We start from the raw sequence: 18,264 nt of genomic DNA on the forward strand, positions 1-18,264 counted from the left end.
TGACCCCAACTCAAGACAATGCAGATCATCACAGAATAAGAAAATTTAGTCTGTCGTCAGTCATCAGATCCCCAGGTGGGAGTTTAATCCCCACCCATGGCAAACACAGGGAAGCTTCGTAGAGATGCTCATCCTACACAAGGGAAGACCCACATTCAAAGAAGCTCTGACACAACTTTTGCAGGTTGTCTTATTGTTATAATGTTTATACTATAGTCATGCTTTTAGGAGTAGAAGCAGGATAAACTGATATAGTATAAATAATTCCACTTGCCAATATTCATTGCCTGTGACATTGCACATTGGAAATCAGATCAAGTACAAGATACTGGCCAAGGGGTTTCAGGAAATGCAAGGGTGAGGGATGAGCTACATCAAGTGGGAGGTGGGAGATGGGAGATGAATAAATAAAAGGGGAGCAAGCCAAGGGAAAGGCAGGCAGGGAGACATAGGATAAGAATGGTGAAACAGGGGAATGGGGAAAAGAGATCAGAAGAGGAAAAGGAGAAGATGAATAGATGGATAATAGAAGAGACAGGAGAAGAGGTGGTGACTGAAGAGCAAAGGCTGGTAAATAAGATCAAAAGGTGGGAAAGAGGAATTAGATCTCTCTCATCTGTAGTGGTATTGTGAACTTTACCATAGCAGAGTCCCATCTACAGATATATTAAATAATGCTGGCAAATGAAGGCTTCTAAAGTTGGGTTTCTCATAAGGCCTAACACTGGAACTCAAATTCTTTTTGAAATTAAATTTTACAATCCATTCAGCAATACCAAACACATTGGAAAAGCATGCTAAAAAAACAGTTTTTCAGAACAGGGCTTAAGTGGTTCAATCAACTATTTCCTCGTTTCAAATTATTCAAAGCCAAATAAATTGTCCAATAAAACAATTACCAAATATTGAAATCATAGTTTTTATATTTGTTAAACTTCTTATGGGCAAGTTTCTTCTTTGGCAGCAACATGGGGTACGGCAATGTTCTACCCTAAATTTCCCCTCAAGCTCATGTGCATATCACCAGTGTAAAATCTGCTAAGAACTAGTGAAGACTGCAACTGCTTCAGAATGTAATTTTTAAAACATAAAGTTGTGCTTTGAAGGGTGTTTCAAATTTAACAGCAGTGAGTAAGCAGACCTATCACAAAAACAAGTAGTTTTAATATGAGAGTTGATCACCTAGAAAAACCCTATTAAAAAAAACTGGAAATGCCTTTAGAAGCTGAAAAAGGATTTGTTGTATACAAGTTTTGGTTTCTTAATAAATTAAAAAAAATCAAAAGCCATTAAATCATGACCATTCATGTCCTTGCAGAAATTCACAATGATAGCTTTGGACTAATTATGTAGGAAAAAAGTACAACCCAGCAGAAACTTTAGATGCTGTTTTCCATTTAATTGCAACATTCTTTGCCTAGAAACATGGAAAACAAGAGTAGAAAAGGCCATTGAATCTCATGCATTTCAAGATCATTTTAGTCTTTATTCAGTTCTTTAATATCCCCCTATTTGGTGAAAATGAAGTGACTCCCTTAAAACAATATTTCCCAGAAAGACTTGTACACAGTCAAAAGGTGATACAGATAAGTTTGCTTGTATGATAACTAGGGTTTCCTCCGGGTGCTCTGGTTTCCTCCCACATTCCAAAGAAAGACATACGGGTTAGGAAGTTGTGGGCATGCTATGTTAGCGCCGCAAGCGTGGCGACACTTGCGGGCTGCCCCCAGAACACTCTACGCAAAAGATGTGTTTCACTGTGTGTTTCGATGTACATGTGGCTAATAAAGAAATCTTAAAATTGTATCATTCATAGTATTAACAAAATATCTAGCCCAAACTATATCAGAAATCCACTGAATTCATATAAAACTAGTTCTATATTCCAAAAGAAAAAGAGATATAACAAGCACTACTAAAAGTTGTTGACTTCCCATGTAGAGGAATTGTATATTCAGAAAGAAAGAAAAGTTCATTGGAAGATTAGTTGCTCTTTCACACTACTGCTAACAATGCACAATGCAATTCATCTGTTCTACACAAGAGACTGGGAGAGAAACATAAATATGAGGCCACTGTGTCTTTCAAAAACAAAAGCAAAATTCAAGACATCAACAGTGCTAGCAAGTGACACTTACTCACCAATAAATCAATAGCCAATGTTCACATTGGGTTTAACCAGAACCACTCAGTTCAAGACTTCTTACAGACCTCATTACAGCCTTGGTCCAAGCATGGACCAAAGACCTAAATTGCAGAGTAGAGACAAGTAACTTCCCCTGACTCCAAGACACCATATGAGCAAGCCTGGTCTTGCTAAAACTGAAGAAAAATTAATCAAGGAGAGAACTGTAGTGGTTGCTCTTGTATCTTGTACCAAGGAAGAAGGCTCTGATTTCGGTAGGTCAATCATTTGGCTCCAGGTCAGAAGTGGAGATATATGCTTAATTCCAGAAGAACTGAAGGAGCAAAAATAGACCAATTGGCCCCTTGTCTAGTCTGTTATTCAATAAGCTGATCCAATCCTGTCCTACACACTTTCCAGTTTTCTCAATATTTCTGTGTTGCTCAAATATCTGTTAATCCCCATCTTGAATATATTTGATGACTCCACCTTCACAGCTATCTTGGGAAGAGATTTCCAAAGATTTGCAGTTCCTCACAAAATGAAGCAGTCCATTCATGAATGCAGCAAGAGCTAGGCAATATTCAGGCAAGGGTTGATACGTGGCAAGTAACGCTACCACCACCCAAGTGCAAGATGATGACCATCTCCAAGAAGGGAAAGGTCAAATATTTCAACATGAGCAGCACTAAATATCATTGAGTTTCCCAACAGTGCTTACGTAATAGAAACTTGGCTGGTCCAGCCATCTGAATATTGTGGCTGCACGAGAAGATCAGAAGTTGGATATCCCATAGCAAGTGACTCACTTCCTGAAACTCAATGCCTTTTACCATCAATAAGACACAAGTCTGGAGTGTGATGAAGTTCTTTCCTCTTGCCTGACTGACTGGAGCTCCAGCAACCCCTATGAAACTCAACACCACTGAAGAGCAAGCCATGCACTTGATCGGTACTGTATTCATCATCCAAAACACTAATTTCCTTCATCACCAATACATATTAGCTGGAGTGCATACCATGCACGAAATGTAGAGCAATTATTCATCAAGGCCACTTCAACTGCACTTTGCAAATCCATGACCTTCATCATCAAGGTAGACAAAGGCAGGAGGCACATGGGAACACCACCACTAAGTTCTACTCCAATTGATAGAAATAAACCACCTTTCCTTCATTATTCCCAAGTATAAATCCTATCCAAAAGCATTATGAGAATACCTACACAAGAAGGAGTGCAGCTGCTCAACAAGGCTACTCCCTGACTTTTTTGTGACTTCACCTTCATCCACCATTACTCTATCACCTTTGCTTCTCACTGTCACATCTCAATCACCAAACCCTGGCCTCTGCCAGTGTTTCTCTGTCTCTTGCTCCTAAATGACGCACAACAGCAATTAACCATAACATACCTAAAGAGTATTCCTCCTTGCAAACAAGTAAATGCTCGGGAGGACATCTTACCTGTTAGATGGTAATGCTCCTCACTCTCCGAGTCTGTTAGAGAGATCAGCTCCTTCAGAAGAAGGGGATACTTCAGGACACGCTGAATAGGCTTGATCAGGTAGGACTCCAAAGTTGATGAATGCTGCTGTTTAGGATTTTGGGCATCAAGGAAGGCCTTAAAAGCTGGATTTATCTTGGCTAAACACAAATAAAATCATAAGTATAAAGCACAAATAATATGAAAGTATTGAAACCGACACAAAAATAACAGGAAACTACTGAACATCATGCTGCCAAAGACATGTTCCATTTTTTGAATGAGTAATAAAATTAAAAAATAATAGAAATCCCTCTAACCCTTCTGTAAATTGCTTTGAATATATGCCCTTTGTTTTTTGACCCCTCTGCTAAAGAGGCCCTTCCTATTTGTTCTATACAGGCCCATCATTATCTACTACATCAAGTAAATCTTGTCTCCCCTTTTTTAAAGAAAACAACCTAGTTTATACAATCTTTCCTCATAGGTACATTCTCCAGTCTGGCAATGCCCTAATAAATCTTCTCTGCACCCTCTCCAGTACATTGTACATTCCTTTGCCTTGTTGCATCTTTCCAAATGCATTACCTTACACTTCTCTGGATTAAATTTCATTTACCTTTATTTTTGCCCAACAGTCCAGATCATCTGCATCTTCTTGCCCTCTAAAGCTTTCTTCCTCATTAATATATGTTATAAAAGAGTGAGGAACTGAGCACAGAGACCTGTGTAACCACACTGACAGCAGACTTTCAGTCACAAAAAGAGTAGCCGTTACTTTTTCCTTCCTGTCACTGAGCCATTGTTTGTCAGGGAACTTTGAAATCCATGGGATTTTACTTTTGTTGACCAGTCTGCCAAAAACCTTAGCAAAATCCAGACACACTACATCAAATGCTCTGTCCTCATTGACTCTTGTTGTTACTTCCTCAAAAAATTCAATAAAGTTAGTCAGACACAACTTTCCCTCAAAAAAAAATCCATGCTAGTGTCTTCCTAAATGAAAGTTTATACTGTGCCTTGGAATGGATTCCAATAATTTGCTCACCACCTAAGTTAACCAAACTGGCCTATAATTACTTGGTTTATCCATTCCTTTGTCTTTAAACAACAGGACAATGTTAGCAATCCTCTGATCCTTTGGCACCAGTCCTGAAGCCTGAGACAATTAAAATATTGGAGTATTATCCTCCAATTTCCTCTCTTGCTTCTATCAGCATCCTTACATATATTTCATTCCATCCTGGCTATCTATTCATTTTCAAATGGATACCTGGGCAGCTCACTCTTGGCAGCAAATTCTGGCTCAATTTTTCTGCACCAAGTTTTCCATATATGTATGATGCACAAGGTTTTCATATAAAGTACAATGTAGATTATAGAACCTAAAGCATTAAAAACGTTGTAGTGTTATTACCTTTAACAAGGACCTTTGGAACTTTTGTATGACTTGCACAGAATGCACTGTATAACTTGAACCGATCAGCGTAGTAAAGGAATGAACCACCCAATGAGAAAAGTACTTTCTGCAAAAGGAGAAAAAGATCATTAAAGAATTAATACAGAATTTATAACAAATATGACAAAGAAATAAAACAGGAAAAGTGGTCCAACCATGGCTGACAAGAGGTGTTAGAGACAATATTATATCAAAGGAAATGGCTTACAATTTTGTCAAAAAGCTTAATTGGGAAAATTTCAGAATGCAGCAGAGGAGGACCAAAGGAAGGGAAAGGATACAAAAGTAATCAAATCTGAAATATAATAAAAGAATGGAAAGGTATTCCTACTTTGGATTCTGATGAAAGGTCATTAAAACATTGTTTCTCTTGTCACAGCAATTGCCTAATCAGCTGGGTATTTTCAGCATTTTGTTTGTTGAATTGCATAAATTTAATCTTTTCTTCCATTTCAATTGTAGTGTGACTTCTGCATTTCAGAGGGAGATCATCCAGTCCTCAGATACAAGAACTGATGTGCTCCTGGCTGACAATTTATGAGTCTTGTTGTCTGCACTGCTTTGCCAACGACCATTCCCCTTCACGTAAGCAAGGGCAGACCTAGCCACCAGGAGAGGAGGTGGCAAATTGTGCAAGAGGAGTTCCCACTTCAATGTCCACTTTTGCCATCATTCCTTCATGCTACACTTCACTTCTATCACTGCTGGACAGTTACTTTATGATGATCAGTGGCAAAGGCTTATTTAAGGCTACAGGCATGTTGCCATCAGAGTCAATACAGCCATGATCAAGGCTTTCAAAGATCTATTTGAATGTCATGATTCTGTTCTCCATATTTTGAAATGCTGGAGAAGGGGTAAAATATTTATCAGAATGATACCAGAGGCTACACCAGATAAAATCGAACAGCAGGATGCTCTTTTCTCTATAAGAGATAATAGGTGTGAGCTGATAGTGGATTTTTAAGTTTGAAAGGGTTTGACAAGATAGAAGATGTTTGAAGTTGCAGGGAAAACTAGATGTAAGAGCCATAAATATAAACTGGTCACTAATACTGACAGTTTTATATTTGTAGCTCTGGTATCCCCTGCAGCTGACGAGAGGTTCAGATCAATGGAGGTCTACCTCCTTCCCTGTTATATGGATTTTTCATACCAGCTTTTTACCAAACACAGAAAAATATTCTAAGACATAATGAAATAAAAGACATGCGAAAGCTGCGAAATTGATTGAATCCTACAATCTTGAAATATTTCGAAACATTCTTACCTTGAACTGATTAACTGTTTCCAATTTTTCAAGATCTGATACCAGCCTTACACCATCTTCTAGTGTTTTCAAGAATTCCACTTGGAACTGAACCATTTCCCTCAAGTTTCCAAAAAGCACATCAAGCTGAAACACCAACAGCAAACAAAAATTTTTATTCAGAAAAAAAACATAGATGACTGGATATTTTGTCAGAATTCTTCCTTGAAAAATATTACCTCATCTTGAGTGAGAAAAACCTCTTTCTGCAGTGGTTTTAAATATCTCTCCAAGAGGCAATTCAGATCCTGTGAACAAAACAGGAGACATTAGACAGGTGTACAAGAAATCATTTTACATCCTTTCACAGTGAAAACAAAAGTTTAAGAGTGGGCCTATTTCTATACATCAGTGTACTAGATTTGACTTCTTTACAAATCTATGCCTTGGTTCAAACAAAGTGAAGCCAGAATAATTGCAATTTATTTTACAAGGTTGTAAATGTAGTAATTAACATTATTCAAAGTAAAATCAAAATGTTTTTGTAATGAAAGCCTGCATTATTTCAAGTTTCTTTTTCAATTATGTTTTATACATTCACTATTAACAGAATATATTGAAAATTCAGCATGCACCTGTGAAAAGAGAGATCTCGTGTTTATCAGAAGATTAAAATATTTGTTGCTTTAAACAAAAATCACAAAGTAATGCTAAATAAATATATTTGTATGATAAATGCACAATTGATGAATTACACAGAGAACATGAAACATACAGTCATTTTAATTGTATAAATTACTGAGGATTACATAGAATGTACATCACAGAAACAGATCATTCTGTCCATGCCAACATTTACGTTCCACGCAATCCTTCTCCAATCTTTCTTCATGTGAACCTCAGTGTAAACCTCAATTCCCTTCTTCCTCAGATATTCATCCAGCATCCTCTTAAGTGTATCTGTAATATTCACTTAAATCAGTCACAGTAGTACTGACCAATTCTATCAAAACCCTTCATAATTTTAAAGACCCCTGTTATGTTACCACTCTGCCTTCTTTTCTCAAGAGAAATTGACCTTACAAAGCTCTTATCCTGCTTTCTGTTTTGATTTACAATCATCTGACTGCACTATAAAAGTTGAATTACTGCAAGGTGGTTTTGTTGAGGTGCTGCTCTAGCCAGAGACCAATGCTTTACTTCTATCTGCTCTGAGTAGATGAGTACTCATTGTTATTGATTTTAAGTGTTACAGTAATGAAGGTGTTCAAATATTCCTCTGTTGAAGCTGCTGTGCATACTAGGATACAGTTCTAGCAATAGCTTTCAAATTCTAGTATCCTACCCAAGACATCATCTTCCGCCTGGGTAGTCTACAACCTGATGGCATGAACATCAAATTTTCCAGTTTCAGGTAACCCTGCTCCCCCCTCTATTTCTTTTGTCTCTGGATCCACCCCGTTCCTCCTACACCCACCCAACCCCACTTGCCCCAAATTTGCCATCGCCCGACTTCTTTTCTCTCCTCCACCCTCCAACTGCCCTTCACTCACACACTCCTCCCACTGGGTCCCTCCCCCTAATGTTCCCACCTGCCCACCCTACCTGTTCCACCCTTCCTTCCCTATCAAATTCCATCTTCTGCAGCCTTTTGTTGCCCCCACCTATCACCTTCCAGCCCCTGTCGCTATTTCCACCTTCCCTCCTGCATCTGCCTACTACCTCTCTTCCCCTGGATCCACCTATCACCAGCTCATGCTCCACTCCTTCCTTTTACTCATCTTTTTACACTGGCTATCTTTCAGTCCAGATGAAGTGTCTCAACCCGAAATGTCAACTGTCCATTTCTCTCCACAGATGCTGCCTGACCTGCTGACCTCCTCCAGCAGTTTGTTTTTTGCTCCTACCCAAACAGCTGTTCTTCATGTATTAGCCCAAATATTACCAGAAGGCTATCTTAATATGAAGGGCATCAGAGGAGAATCTGATTGTCCTCAGATACAATGATTTCAGTTATTGAATAACAATTAGTCACAGAGTCCTCACTGATTTTCTCTTTCCTTAAGCCACAGATATTAATTCCAATTATATAGCCTCACTGTTATGCCAACATCTACCACTTTGCACATTAATGAGAACAGACATAACAGGCAACAAATTTACACAGAAGCCCAATGTCTATGTCACTTACATTTTAAAGAGAATGAGCCAAATATCACGAAAAACTGGATTTTAATTACTGATTTCTCCTCTGTTCTCACCTTTACATATGTTTGTTCTGTTTCCACCAGTTCACAAATAACCTTGCGCAGTTTATCTGCATCAGTCAGTTGTCGAGATGGTATTTGGTGTGGTAAAGATTCCAAGGGTTGTGACGACATGTTGGGTGGGCTTAGTTCATGCAGACCACGACAAAATGCTGTTACTTGCTCTGTACTCTACAAAAGAAAATAAGGAAGGAAAGCTGACTTATAAAAGATCCTTTGCTGCAAAAAAAAGTTGTATTTAAATACAGTGAATTAGTTACTGGGACACTCAATGGATCGTATTATCAGAAACCATTTTATATAACTGGTAACGTTCATGGATTATATCTTGAAGCTACATTTAACAGCATTGCACAATTCATTTAAGTGAGCTGAAAGCTCCTTCATACCAACATAGAGTCATAGAGTAATACAGCACAGAAACAGACCCTTTGGCCCAACTTGTCCATGACAACCAAGATGTCCATCTAAGCTAGTCCCATTTGCCCGCGTTTGACCCACATCCCTCGAAACCTTTCCTATCCATGTACCTGTCCAACATATCTAAGGTTTACAAGATCTGCAAAGTCAGGGGGGAAAAATACTTTCTCCAAGTTTTGAAACCAGGTCTAACCACTATTATAAACTGTTCATTAAAGATAAATTTATTTTGAATCTTTGCAGACACCTTGTGCAATCTTTCAACTACAATGAAGTAGTTATTTAAAAGGAGAAAATCAGAGGTATTTTTAACTCTTAAAAACTATGCGTGCTTCCAAAAGGAAATCAGATTGCAGTTTGCAGGATTCATTTTACCTCTTGCTTTGGCATGCTGTTTTGTTTCATGCCTGAAAGCTGCACTTAAGATTTAGATTATTAGTATATGCCACATAAATTCCATTCATTAACCTAAATAATAGCTCTTCGAGGAATTCAAGTTTAAAACTAGCTGTAATACATGCATCCATGAATTCTTAAAAATAAGATCTTGCCTGTGTGGTTTGACAAAAGAAAACTCTTGATCAGGGACAGTGTAGGAAAGGGAAATGATTTACATCAAAACTACTCTGTTGATTTTCTTGCTTTTTGTACAATTATCAAACCCAAACAGCTGTCATATACACTCTTGAAAATTCACTGGAAGCATGTGTCTTAACCTGTTTTACGCTCTGCACATTTAGATGGTTCTACAATTACATTTACTTATTTTTCTATCAATAATTATACAACATTGATTTATAAGATACATGAGCATAATATCAGCATTTTTAAATTATACTGTGAAATACAAACACAAGTGTGATTGACATTTAATTGTGATTTCTCTGTCGCTATTTCAATGGAAGCACTAACCTTTTTACTTTAAATGGGTTAGTTTTATCATTGAAGTAGCAGGGAGAAGTTTCAGGAATCCTCTCGTTCCATTTCCACTGAAATTCAGTAATCGAGCCACTTTAAAAATCTCAGTATTAATGTAACAAAAGCTTGCCAAGAAGTATTGGTCTCCACATTTCCAATTAAAAGCCTTGATGAACCTTGAAGTGTAATGATCATTAGCACTGCTGGAGCCACATTACACATTTGCTCTTCTTTGATAATCTTCCAATTCTTCCAAAGAGCTTTATTTAGTTTCTTTTGCAACACAATTTTGGTTACTTTCCCTTTTAACAGAAACAGTCTCCATATCCGGAAAATTAAATGCTAAATAACGTAAATAAAAATGCCTGCTTGTTTCTTTGATTTTGACTTATGAATGCAACTAAACCTTTGTTGTGTAATCTGAATGAGCGGAAAAATCGTCAGATTCTTCTGACCTAACATGGGAGGATTTGGCAGGGAGCGGGGTGGTTGGGGGGGTGGGGGGAGCGGTTAATGGCAACAAAGAAAAAACTTAGGAATCTGAGTGACAATTATAGGCACAGAATTCAATCGTAAAATCTAAACTGGCAAGTTTCCAATGGAATATAGTTAAAAGTCAAAGCCTTCCAATCCCCAACTTGCTGAAGGTCTGATTACCACCAGCAGTTATTGATATGTTCTGTGGAAAATATTGCCAAAGCAAGAATCAAGGGTATAATGAGAGAAAAACAAATGTGATTTAGAACAGAGGCAAGCCTAAGAAGTTTGCAGTTGCAAAGATTAAGAGTGACAATAAAATGGGATTTACCACAGGGAAGATTAAAGCCTCATATTATCAACACGGAAGGACAACTAAGAAATTGCTGGTTTCTCATTAAAAGGGTGGAGGCAAAGGAAGTAATTACAGTCATTACATTATCAAATAATGGAGTGACAACTATTCCAACTGCGTCAAATCATTGGGCTTAAAGTCTCTGACCAATGCGCATGAAATGCTTTCAATCATTTCTGATAGACATAAAATAATCTGGATAAAATCAGCGTGATGTGAGGGAGATGGGATTTCTTCAGCACCTGATGAAAAGGCTGCAAAAACAGTATTTTACTGAGGGGTTGGGGGAGGGGGGGGGGAGAAAAAGTTAAAAGATGAAATGCAAAGTACTGTCATACTTGATGACATCATCATTGCTTCATTCATTATCCATTCCATTCCATTCACATATCTATGCTTGGAACTTTATATGGAGGAAGCCGAAGGCACTATTGAGCCACAGAGTTCACTTAAAAGCCCCTCATAAATACATGCTTTTCTTACGTTCTCCTCCCATTCCTTAGAAGTGTGAGGCACAGGAACAGGATATTTGGCACCTCAGGCCTGTTCTGCTGTTCAGTGAACTCACATCTGATTTGCATTTTAGCTCCATTTACCCTTTGATCTTTTTTCAGCCATGGTATAATTTACTTTATTAAAAAAACAATTAGACTTTCTGACCTTAAAGCAATAGACCAGTTTAACAAACTACCATCTTACTAGCAAATTACATTGGTGTCATTTTTAGTAAACTGGTTCAACATGACAAATGTGTTGACAATTTATTAATATAACATTAGTGCACACAGATACAATGCTTCAGATGCCATATGTCATCCAGGATATTAAGTAATGTTGAAGTGTTCAGTGCTCCTGACCTGTATTTCTAAACTTCAGATTGAAAGTGAAAGGCACATTCCAATCTGCAAAATTACTCAATGAAGCAATTCAATTTTCAATGACCTTATATATTGTTTATTCAACAATTACCGTTTCTAATTTTATTAGAGCACAACCCTTTAGCACAAATACCTGCTATAACACTCCAGTCCTAGAAAACAATACTTATAGTAACCGATGCAGAAGAGCATAAGAGGTTTACCAAGATGCTGCCTGGATTAGAAGACACGTGCTATGATGATAGGTTGGACAAACTTGGGTTGTGTTCTCTGGAGTGGCAGAGGCTGAGGGGAAATCTGATAGTGGTTTATAAGATTATGAGAGGCATAGATAGAGGAGACAGCCAGTATCTTTTCCCCAAGGTTGAAATGTCTAATACCAGAGGGCATGCATTTAAGGTGATAGGGGATAAGTTCAAAGGAGATGTGTGAGGCATTTTTTTTACACAGAGTGGTGGGTGCCTGGAATGCGCTGCCTGGGGCGGTGGTGGAGGCAAATACAATAGGGGCATTCAAGAAGCTCTTAGATAGGCACATGAATGTGAGTGAAATGGTAGGATATGGACATTGTGTGGGCAGAAGGGATTAGTTTAGTTGGGCATTTTATTACTAACATAATTGGCTCGACACAACATTGTGGGCCAAAAGGCCTGTTTCTGTGGTGTACTGTTCAATGTTCAAACCCATAGGGGATCTATTGTTTATAAAAGTAAATTTAAACCATGTATCACACTATGAAAATGCCTAAACTACAAAATGAAGCAAAAGAACAATTATTTCCATCCTCTGGCCCTACCTGCACTCTCTGTGAGGAATTTCTCAGCTATTACCACACTTTGGAAACATCAATCACTATTATTTCTCATCAACCTACTATCTCTCAGTAATATAATCCAAAAGCATAGCATCAATTTCCACAATAATAATCCTGCTCTACTTCATGATCTATTCGTTTGACCTTCCAGTGTCTCTAAATTGTCGAACTTCTTGACCAAGATTCCATATTGAAAGAGCAGAAATTTCCTCCAGCTTACCAAAAGATCAAAGCTACTGCCTTCAAGCCAGCATTAAAACTCTACACCCCAACCATCAATTTCACCTCTTTCTTTGGCAACTATCTAAAATGGAATGACAATCTACCTGCAAAGATTGAGTTGTGTAGGATGGAAACAGGCCCTTCAGCCCACCATCAAGCACCCATCTTTGCCTGTTTTTTTACCCTGGGATGACCTTCAGCTCAAGTACCTGTGCCATCACTGAAATCCCCTATTTATACCTTAGCAATATCATCTGATTCTACTGCTGAGTCATTTCATCTTCTGTAGAAACCTTCTTCCAGAAAATGATATCTTTAGAACTCAAATCTTCCAATTCTTTCCTGGTCAATCTGCCTCATTCTTAATTCTGAAAATTCAAGGTCATCCAAAGCTCTGCTATCCATGTCTTAACTTGTACCTAATCCCATCAATGTTGTGCTTTCTAGTCTTCATGGGCTCATTGTTAAGAAATACCATGATTATAAAACTTCCATGTTTCAAATTCCTCCACTGCCCTTTCCTTCTCTAGTTCTGTCATTTGCTCAATAACTTTAACTCTCCAAATAAATGCACCCTTCCAGTTCTGGCCTCTTCATCACTCCAAATTTAAATAAAAATGTCTTCAGCTGCTAAGACACTCAACTTTGAAATTTGTTCCTCAATTCCTTTACATTCCACCGTGAAATCAACCACCTTTAGCCAAACTTTAAGACAGTTGCCCAATATTTTCAAATATAGTAAAGACGTTACCTGAAACATTAACTCTAGAGATACTGTTTCACCGGCTGAGCATTCCCAGCACTTTCTAATGCAATTTCAACAACCTTGACAATTCCTTTCCCCTCACAGATGCTGCTTGACCCACTAAGTTCCTCCAGCAGATTGTTTGTTGCTTCAGATTCCATGCATCTGCAGTCTCTTGTGTCTCCAGCATTTTCTATTTTTATCTCATATTTTCCTTTAGATTTACAAGATCTGTCAATCTACATTTTAATAACTGGATTGGGGTGTGCCCAGCTGGATCATTTTTTGACAGGAAGTACCTTCGCAATGGCCTTAAAACTACATATGACCTTAAAAACAGCTGCATTTTGACAGTTAAACTGGAAACAAGTTACCTACGAACAGTACCGCATGAGATGAATTTCTTTAGATTAAAAAAGTGGTCTAAAATGCTGTTATTTCATTCTCACATAACAATTACGTAGATAAATCAGCTTATGCTCTCTGATACTTGTTACGTATCTGAACTGTGTTTCTGTGAAATTCACGGGCAGAAAGATTGATTGTTCTGACTTTAACACTGCCATCAGTGTGTTAGAATGAGGTATTGACAGGACTGAGTTAATCCAGAAAGCATTCAAACATTGCTTCACTCTGACCTATTTTTCTTTAGCAGTACAATTAGTTGAAAGTTTGGTTCCTGCTACTTGAACATGTAAGATCTGCAACTGCCTCTTTTGTCTGAGGGCATCAGAAAAGGTAACCTTGAAAGAAACTGCTTGTTTAAAACCAATATAACTTACTGAAGCAAATTCTACTAATTATTGAAAAAAAAGTTTTCTTCTGAAAAAACAGGAAATTTCACTTATTTCCACATTCAAATAAAAATAGTAATTTTTTTTTGAAAGAGGTTATGCAAGGAGAGAAAGGATTTCAAAACTCAAGACATGGTCCAATGCCATTGGGTGGGCACTAGCAAAAATAATTACTCGACATATGAGCGTGACTGGATCAAAATCAGTAAAATCCTTGGAAATGCTAAACAGGAAATCTTTCAGATCTGTACTCTTACCTAAAGCACAATTCCCAAAAGTGTGACCTATTCATGTGCAATAATATGTTCAAGCCATTGAAGCCAACAGCATTAAAAAATTAATCACATCAACATCAAAAAGATGCGATTAAACAGTGCTCACTCATCCTTTTTCATTGTTTTTACAAGTTAATTCCATTTATACTACAGCAATTTCCATTTCATAAGAACCTAAGAAATAGAAGCAAGACTAAGCTATGTGATCCTGCCATTTAAGAAATTCAGGGCTGAACCTCAAAATCACTTTAATCCCTTTTCCTCATATTTCCTGAATGTTCAAAAATCTATCAAAAGCACTCAATATCTGAGCACCTTAAGTTCTCTTGAGCAGAAAATTCTAAAGCCCTACAATCCTCCATGTAAAGAAATTCTTGAACAAACGACGAACCCTTTCCCCAGACCTGATGCTCCCTAGTTCTTGACTCTCCAGCTCATGGAAATAGCCTCTTAGCATCCACCGTGTCAATCCCTCTTGGAATCATGTATCAATGCATTTATCTTTCTTCCAACTTCCATCAAATACAGAACAAATTTCCTCAGTGTCTCTTCAGAAGACAACATTATTATCGCAGTGATATCCCAATATTACTACTGCAGTGATATCCCAATATTATTATTATGCCAGTATCATTATTATCCCAGTACCTACATTTCACTGACTCTAACACAAGGATACCCTTCCTCTCTTGGACATGGAGACTAAATCTGCATATAGTTCTCAAAGTGTAGTTTTACCAAACCTTGCACAAAACCGGCAAGATTTTGTTTTCTTTATTCCAACTACCTTGTAATAAATACCAATAGCATTCCCAATTGCTTGCGATGCCTACATGTTCAATTTAACTCAAACTAGTAAACCAAGATCCTTCTGTTTATCAACATTTTCCAGTTTCTAATTGTTCTATATTATGGGTAAAAAAAGAACCAGCTTGCTTGGCTCACGTAGACAGGTAGAATGCTTTATCGCTTGGAAGAATAAGAACTGTTAACAGAGGAAAATAGTAAACAAAAATTGACATTGAGACACTTGAAATCATGGTAAGGCAAATGAAAGAGTTAAGAATTAAGAAGGGATTTAAAAAAGGGTGCGAGATAGAGAGGCAAGAGGTTTAGGGAAGGAATTTAGTGTTTTAAAGCCATAGATTGGTCTGTCAATAGAGAAACAAGAAGAATGAAGAACGTTTAAGTAGCAGGAATTGGAGATGCACAAATCTTGGAGAGTTACAAGGCTGGAAAAGATTACAGATATAAAGACAAACAAGGTCACGGAGCAATTTGGAAACAAGCTTGAAAACATCAGGGCAGAGCTAAATCAGGCACCCATATAGTTCAGTTATTACAAAGTAATAGAGAAGAGACCCAAAGAATCAGTACATGGGCAGCAACATTTTTCCTGACCAAGCCATGGACTGGAGAATATGAGAAATCTGCAGGATCTGTTAAAACTGTTAAGTGGAGAGGTAATAAATCCAAAGATGAGCATTTCAATGGCAGATGATTTGAGCTTGTGCTGGAATTGGGTGATATCATACTGGCACTCAAATATTTGGAACAAAAAAAACCAGACAAAACAAAAACCAGAAAATGCTGGAAGCAGCAACCATGGGGAGAAAAACAGAGTTGACATTTCAGGTCAAGGTCCCTTCATTAGAACAAGTGAGGTGAGAAAACAAGCAAGTAAGTTATAGGGTGGGGGAAAACATGTGGAGAGAACAGAGGAAATGTCAATGCAAGTAACAACAACTTTAAAAACCAGCAGTTAGAGGCAGAAGAGATAAGAAACAAATTGGAAAAGAAATGTACAGCCAGATTTGTGGCTGGAGGGAAAAAAGTGGTTTCCTGAGATGTTGAATTTAATTTAAAGTCCCAGTAGCTGCAACATGCCTTTACAGATAGATGTGCTATCTTCTGAGCTGACAAAAGATATCATTGGAGCAATGTGGGAGGGTGTTGACAGAGAAGTCAGCGTGGGAGTGGAACGGAAAAATAAAGTGGCTCAGGATCATCCTTGCAGATTGAACAGAAGTGTACTGCAAAGTGATTACTCAACCTGCATTTAGTTTCTGCACTGTAGAGTCATAGAGCAATACAGCATGGATAGAAACTCTTCGACCCAACAAGTCCATGCCAACCCCAGCTAGCCCTAATTTCCTGTGTTTGGCCCATATCCCTCTAAGCCCCACCCCTCCATGTACCTCTCCAAGTGCTTCTTAAATGATACTATTGTACCTGCCTCAACCACTTCCTCTGGCAGCTCGTTCCATATACTCACCACACTCTGTGTGAAAAAGATACCCCTCAGGTCTCTTTTAAATCTTTCTCCCCTCACCCTCAGTCTATACCCCCTAGTTTTAGACTCCCCCACCCTGGGGAAAAGACTGTTACCATCCACCTTATCTCTGCCTCTCATAATTTTAATCATTTCTATAAGGTTGCCCCTCATTCTCCTCAAAGACTTAGCCTGGCCAACCTCTCCCTATAACTCAGGCCCTCTAGTCCTGGCAACATCCTTGTAAATCTTTTCTGCACTTTTTCCAGTTTAACCACATCTTTCCAATAACAGGGTGACCAAAACTGTACAAGTACTCCAAATGTGGCCTCACCAACGACTTATACAACTGCAACATAATGTCCTAACTTCTAAACTCAGTGCCTGACTTGAGGCCAGCGTGCTAAACGCCTTTTTCACCACCCTGTCCACCTGTGACACTGCTTTCAAAGAACTATCCACTTGTACTCCTAGGTCCCTCTGTTCCATTACACTCCATAGTGCCCTACCATTCATAGTACAAGGCCTACGCTGGTTTGACTTTCCAAAATGAATCACCTCACACTTATCGGGATTGAAATCCATTTGCAACTCCTGGGCCCACTTCCCCAACTGATCAAGATCCCCCTGTAATCTATGATAACCTTCTTCACTTTCAATGGCACCTCCTAATTTCACATTATCCACAAACTTACTGAACAAATTTTGTGCATTCGCATCCAATTCATTTATATAAAAAATGAATAACAAGGGTCCCAACACTGACCCCTGCAGCACACCAATAGTCACCGGCCTTCAACCACCTTCTGCTTCCTACCTTCGAGCCAATTTTGCATCCATCTAACTAGCTCTCCCTGGATTCCATGGGACCTAACCTTCCAGATCAGCCTACCATGTGGGGCCTTGTCGAAGGCCTTGCTTGCTAAGTCTAAATAGACAACATCCACTGCCCTACCATCATCTACCTTTTCGGTTACCTCTTCAAAAAAAACTCTGAAAGGTTTGTCAAGCACGACTTTCCATGCACAAAGCCATGCTGACTCCTCCTAATCAGACTCTGACTAGCCAAATGCTGATAGACCTGTCCCTCAGAGTTCCGTCCAGTAACTTACCCACCAGGCTGACTGGTTGGCCATAGAGGAACCCACTTTGTGTGCACCAAATGCAATACACTCAATTAGAAGAAGTGCAAATGAATTGGTACTTCATTCAGAAGAGTTGTGCATGAGAAAAGGTAAAAGGGCAGGTGTTACATCTCCCATGGTTGCACTGAGTGGTTGTTGGAGATGAAAGATTGGACCAAGGAGTTGAGGTGGTGATGATCCCATCAGAATGCTTAAAGGGGAGGGAAGGTGTATCTTGTGGTGGAATCCCATTGAAGGTGGCAGCAACAACACTGAATAATCGATTGAATGTGGAGGGGTGGCAGTTGAGGACAAGGGGTTTCCTATCATTAGTCTGGCTGGATGAGAGGTGAGCAACAGATAAGATATTTATTTATTAGTCACGTG

The 18,264-nt window shown here is 38.5% G+C and overlaps 1 protein-coding gene across 11 annotated transcripts in view; it reads right to left on the reverse strand.

Moving 5' to 3' along the window:
* The window catches only part of LOC127569772 (rho guanine nucleotide exchange factor TIAM1-like), a 205,774-nt gene that overhangs the window by 21,305 nt on the left and 166,205 nt on the right, over positions 1-18,264 (reverse strand). For 10 of the 11 annotated variants that reach the window (XM_052014647.1, XM_052014644.1, XM_052014645.1 and 7 more), the window contains 5 exons: positions 8,578-8,754; positions 6,556-6,624; positions 6,338-6,463; positions 5,026-5,134; positions 3,590-3,769 (listed from right to left, as the gene is read on the reverse strand). In XM_052014647.1, coding sequence (XP_051870607.1) covers positions 3,590-3,769; positions 5,026-5,134; positions 6,338-6,463; positions 6,556-6,624; positions 8,578-8,754 — 661 coding nt within the window. Of the gene's footprint in view, positions 1-3,589; positions 3,770-5,025; positions 5,135-6,337; positions 6,464-6,555; positions 6,625-8,577; positions 8,755-9,915; positions 10,054-18,264 lie in introns of those variants that run through there. The other variant, XM_052014654.1, reaches the window with a different exon arrangement.

Source organism: Pristis pectinata, chromosome 4 (assembly GCF_009764475.1).
Source record: "Pristis pectinata isolate sPriPec2 chromosome 4, sPriPec2.1.pri, whole genome shotgun sequence".
Classification (NCBI taxonomy): Eukaryota; Metazoa; Chordata; class Chondrichthyes; order Rhinopristiformes; family Pristidae; genus Pristis; species Pristis pectinata.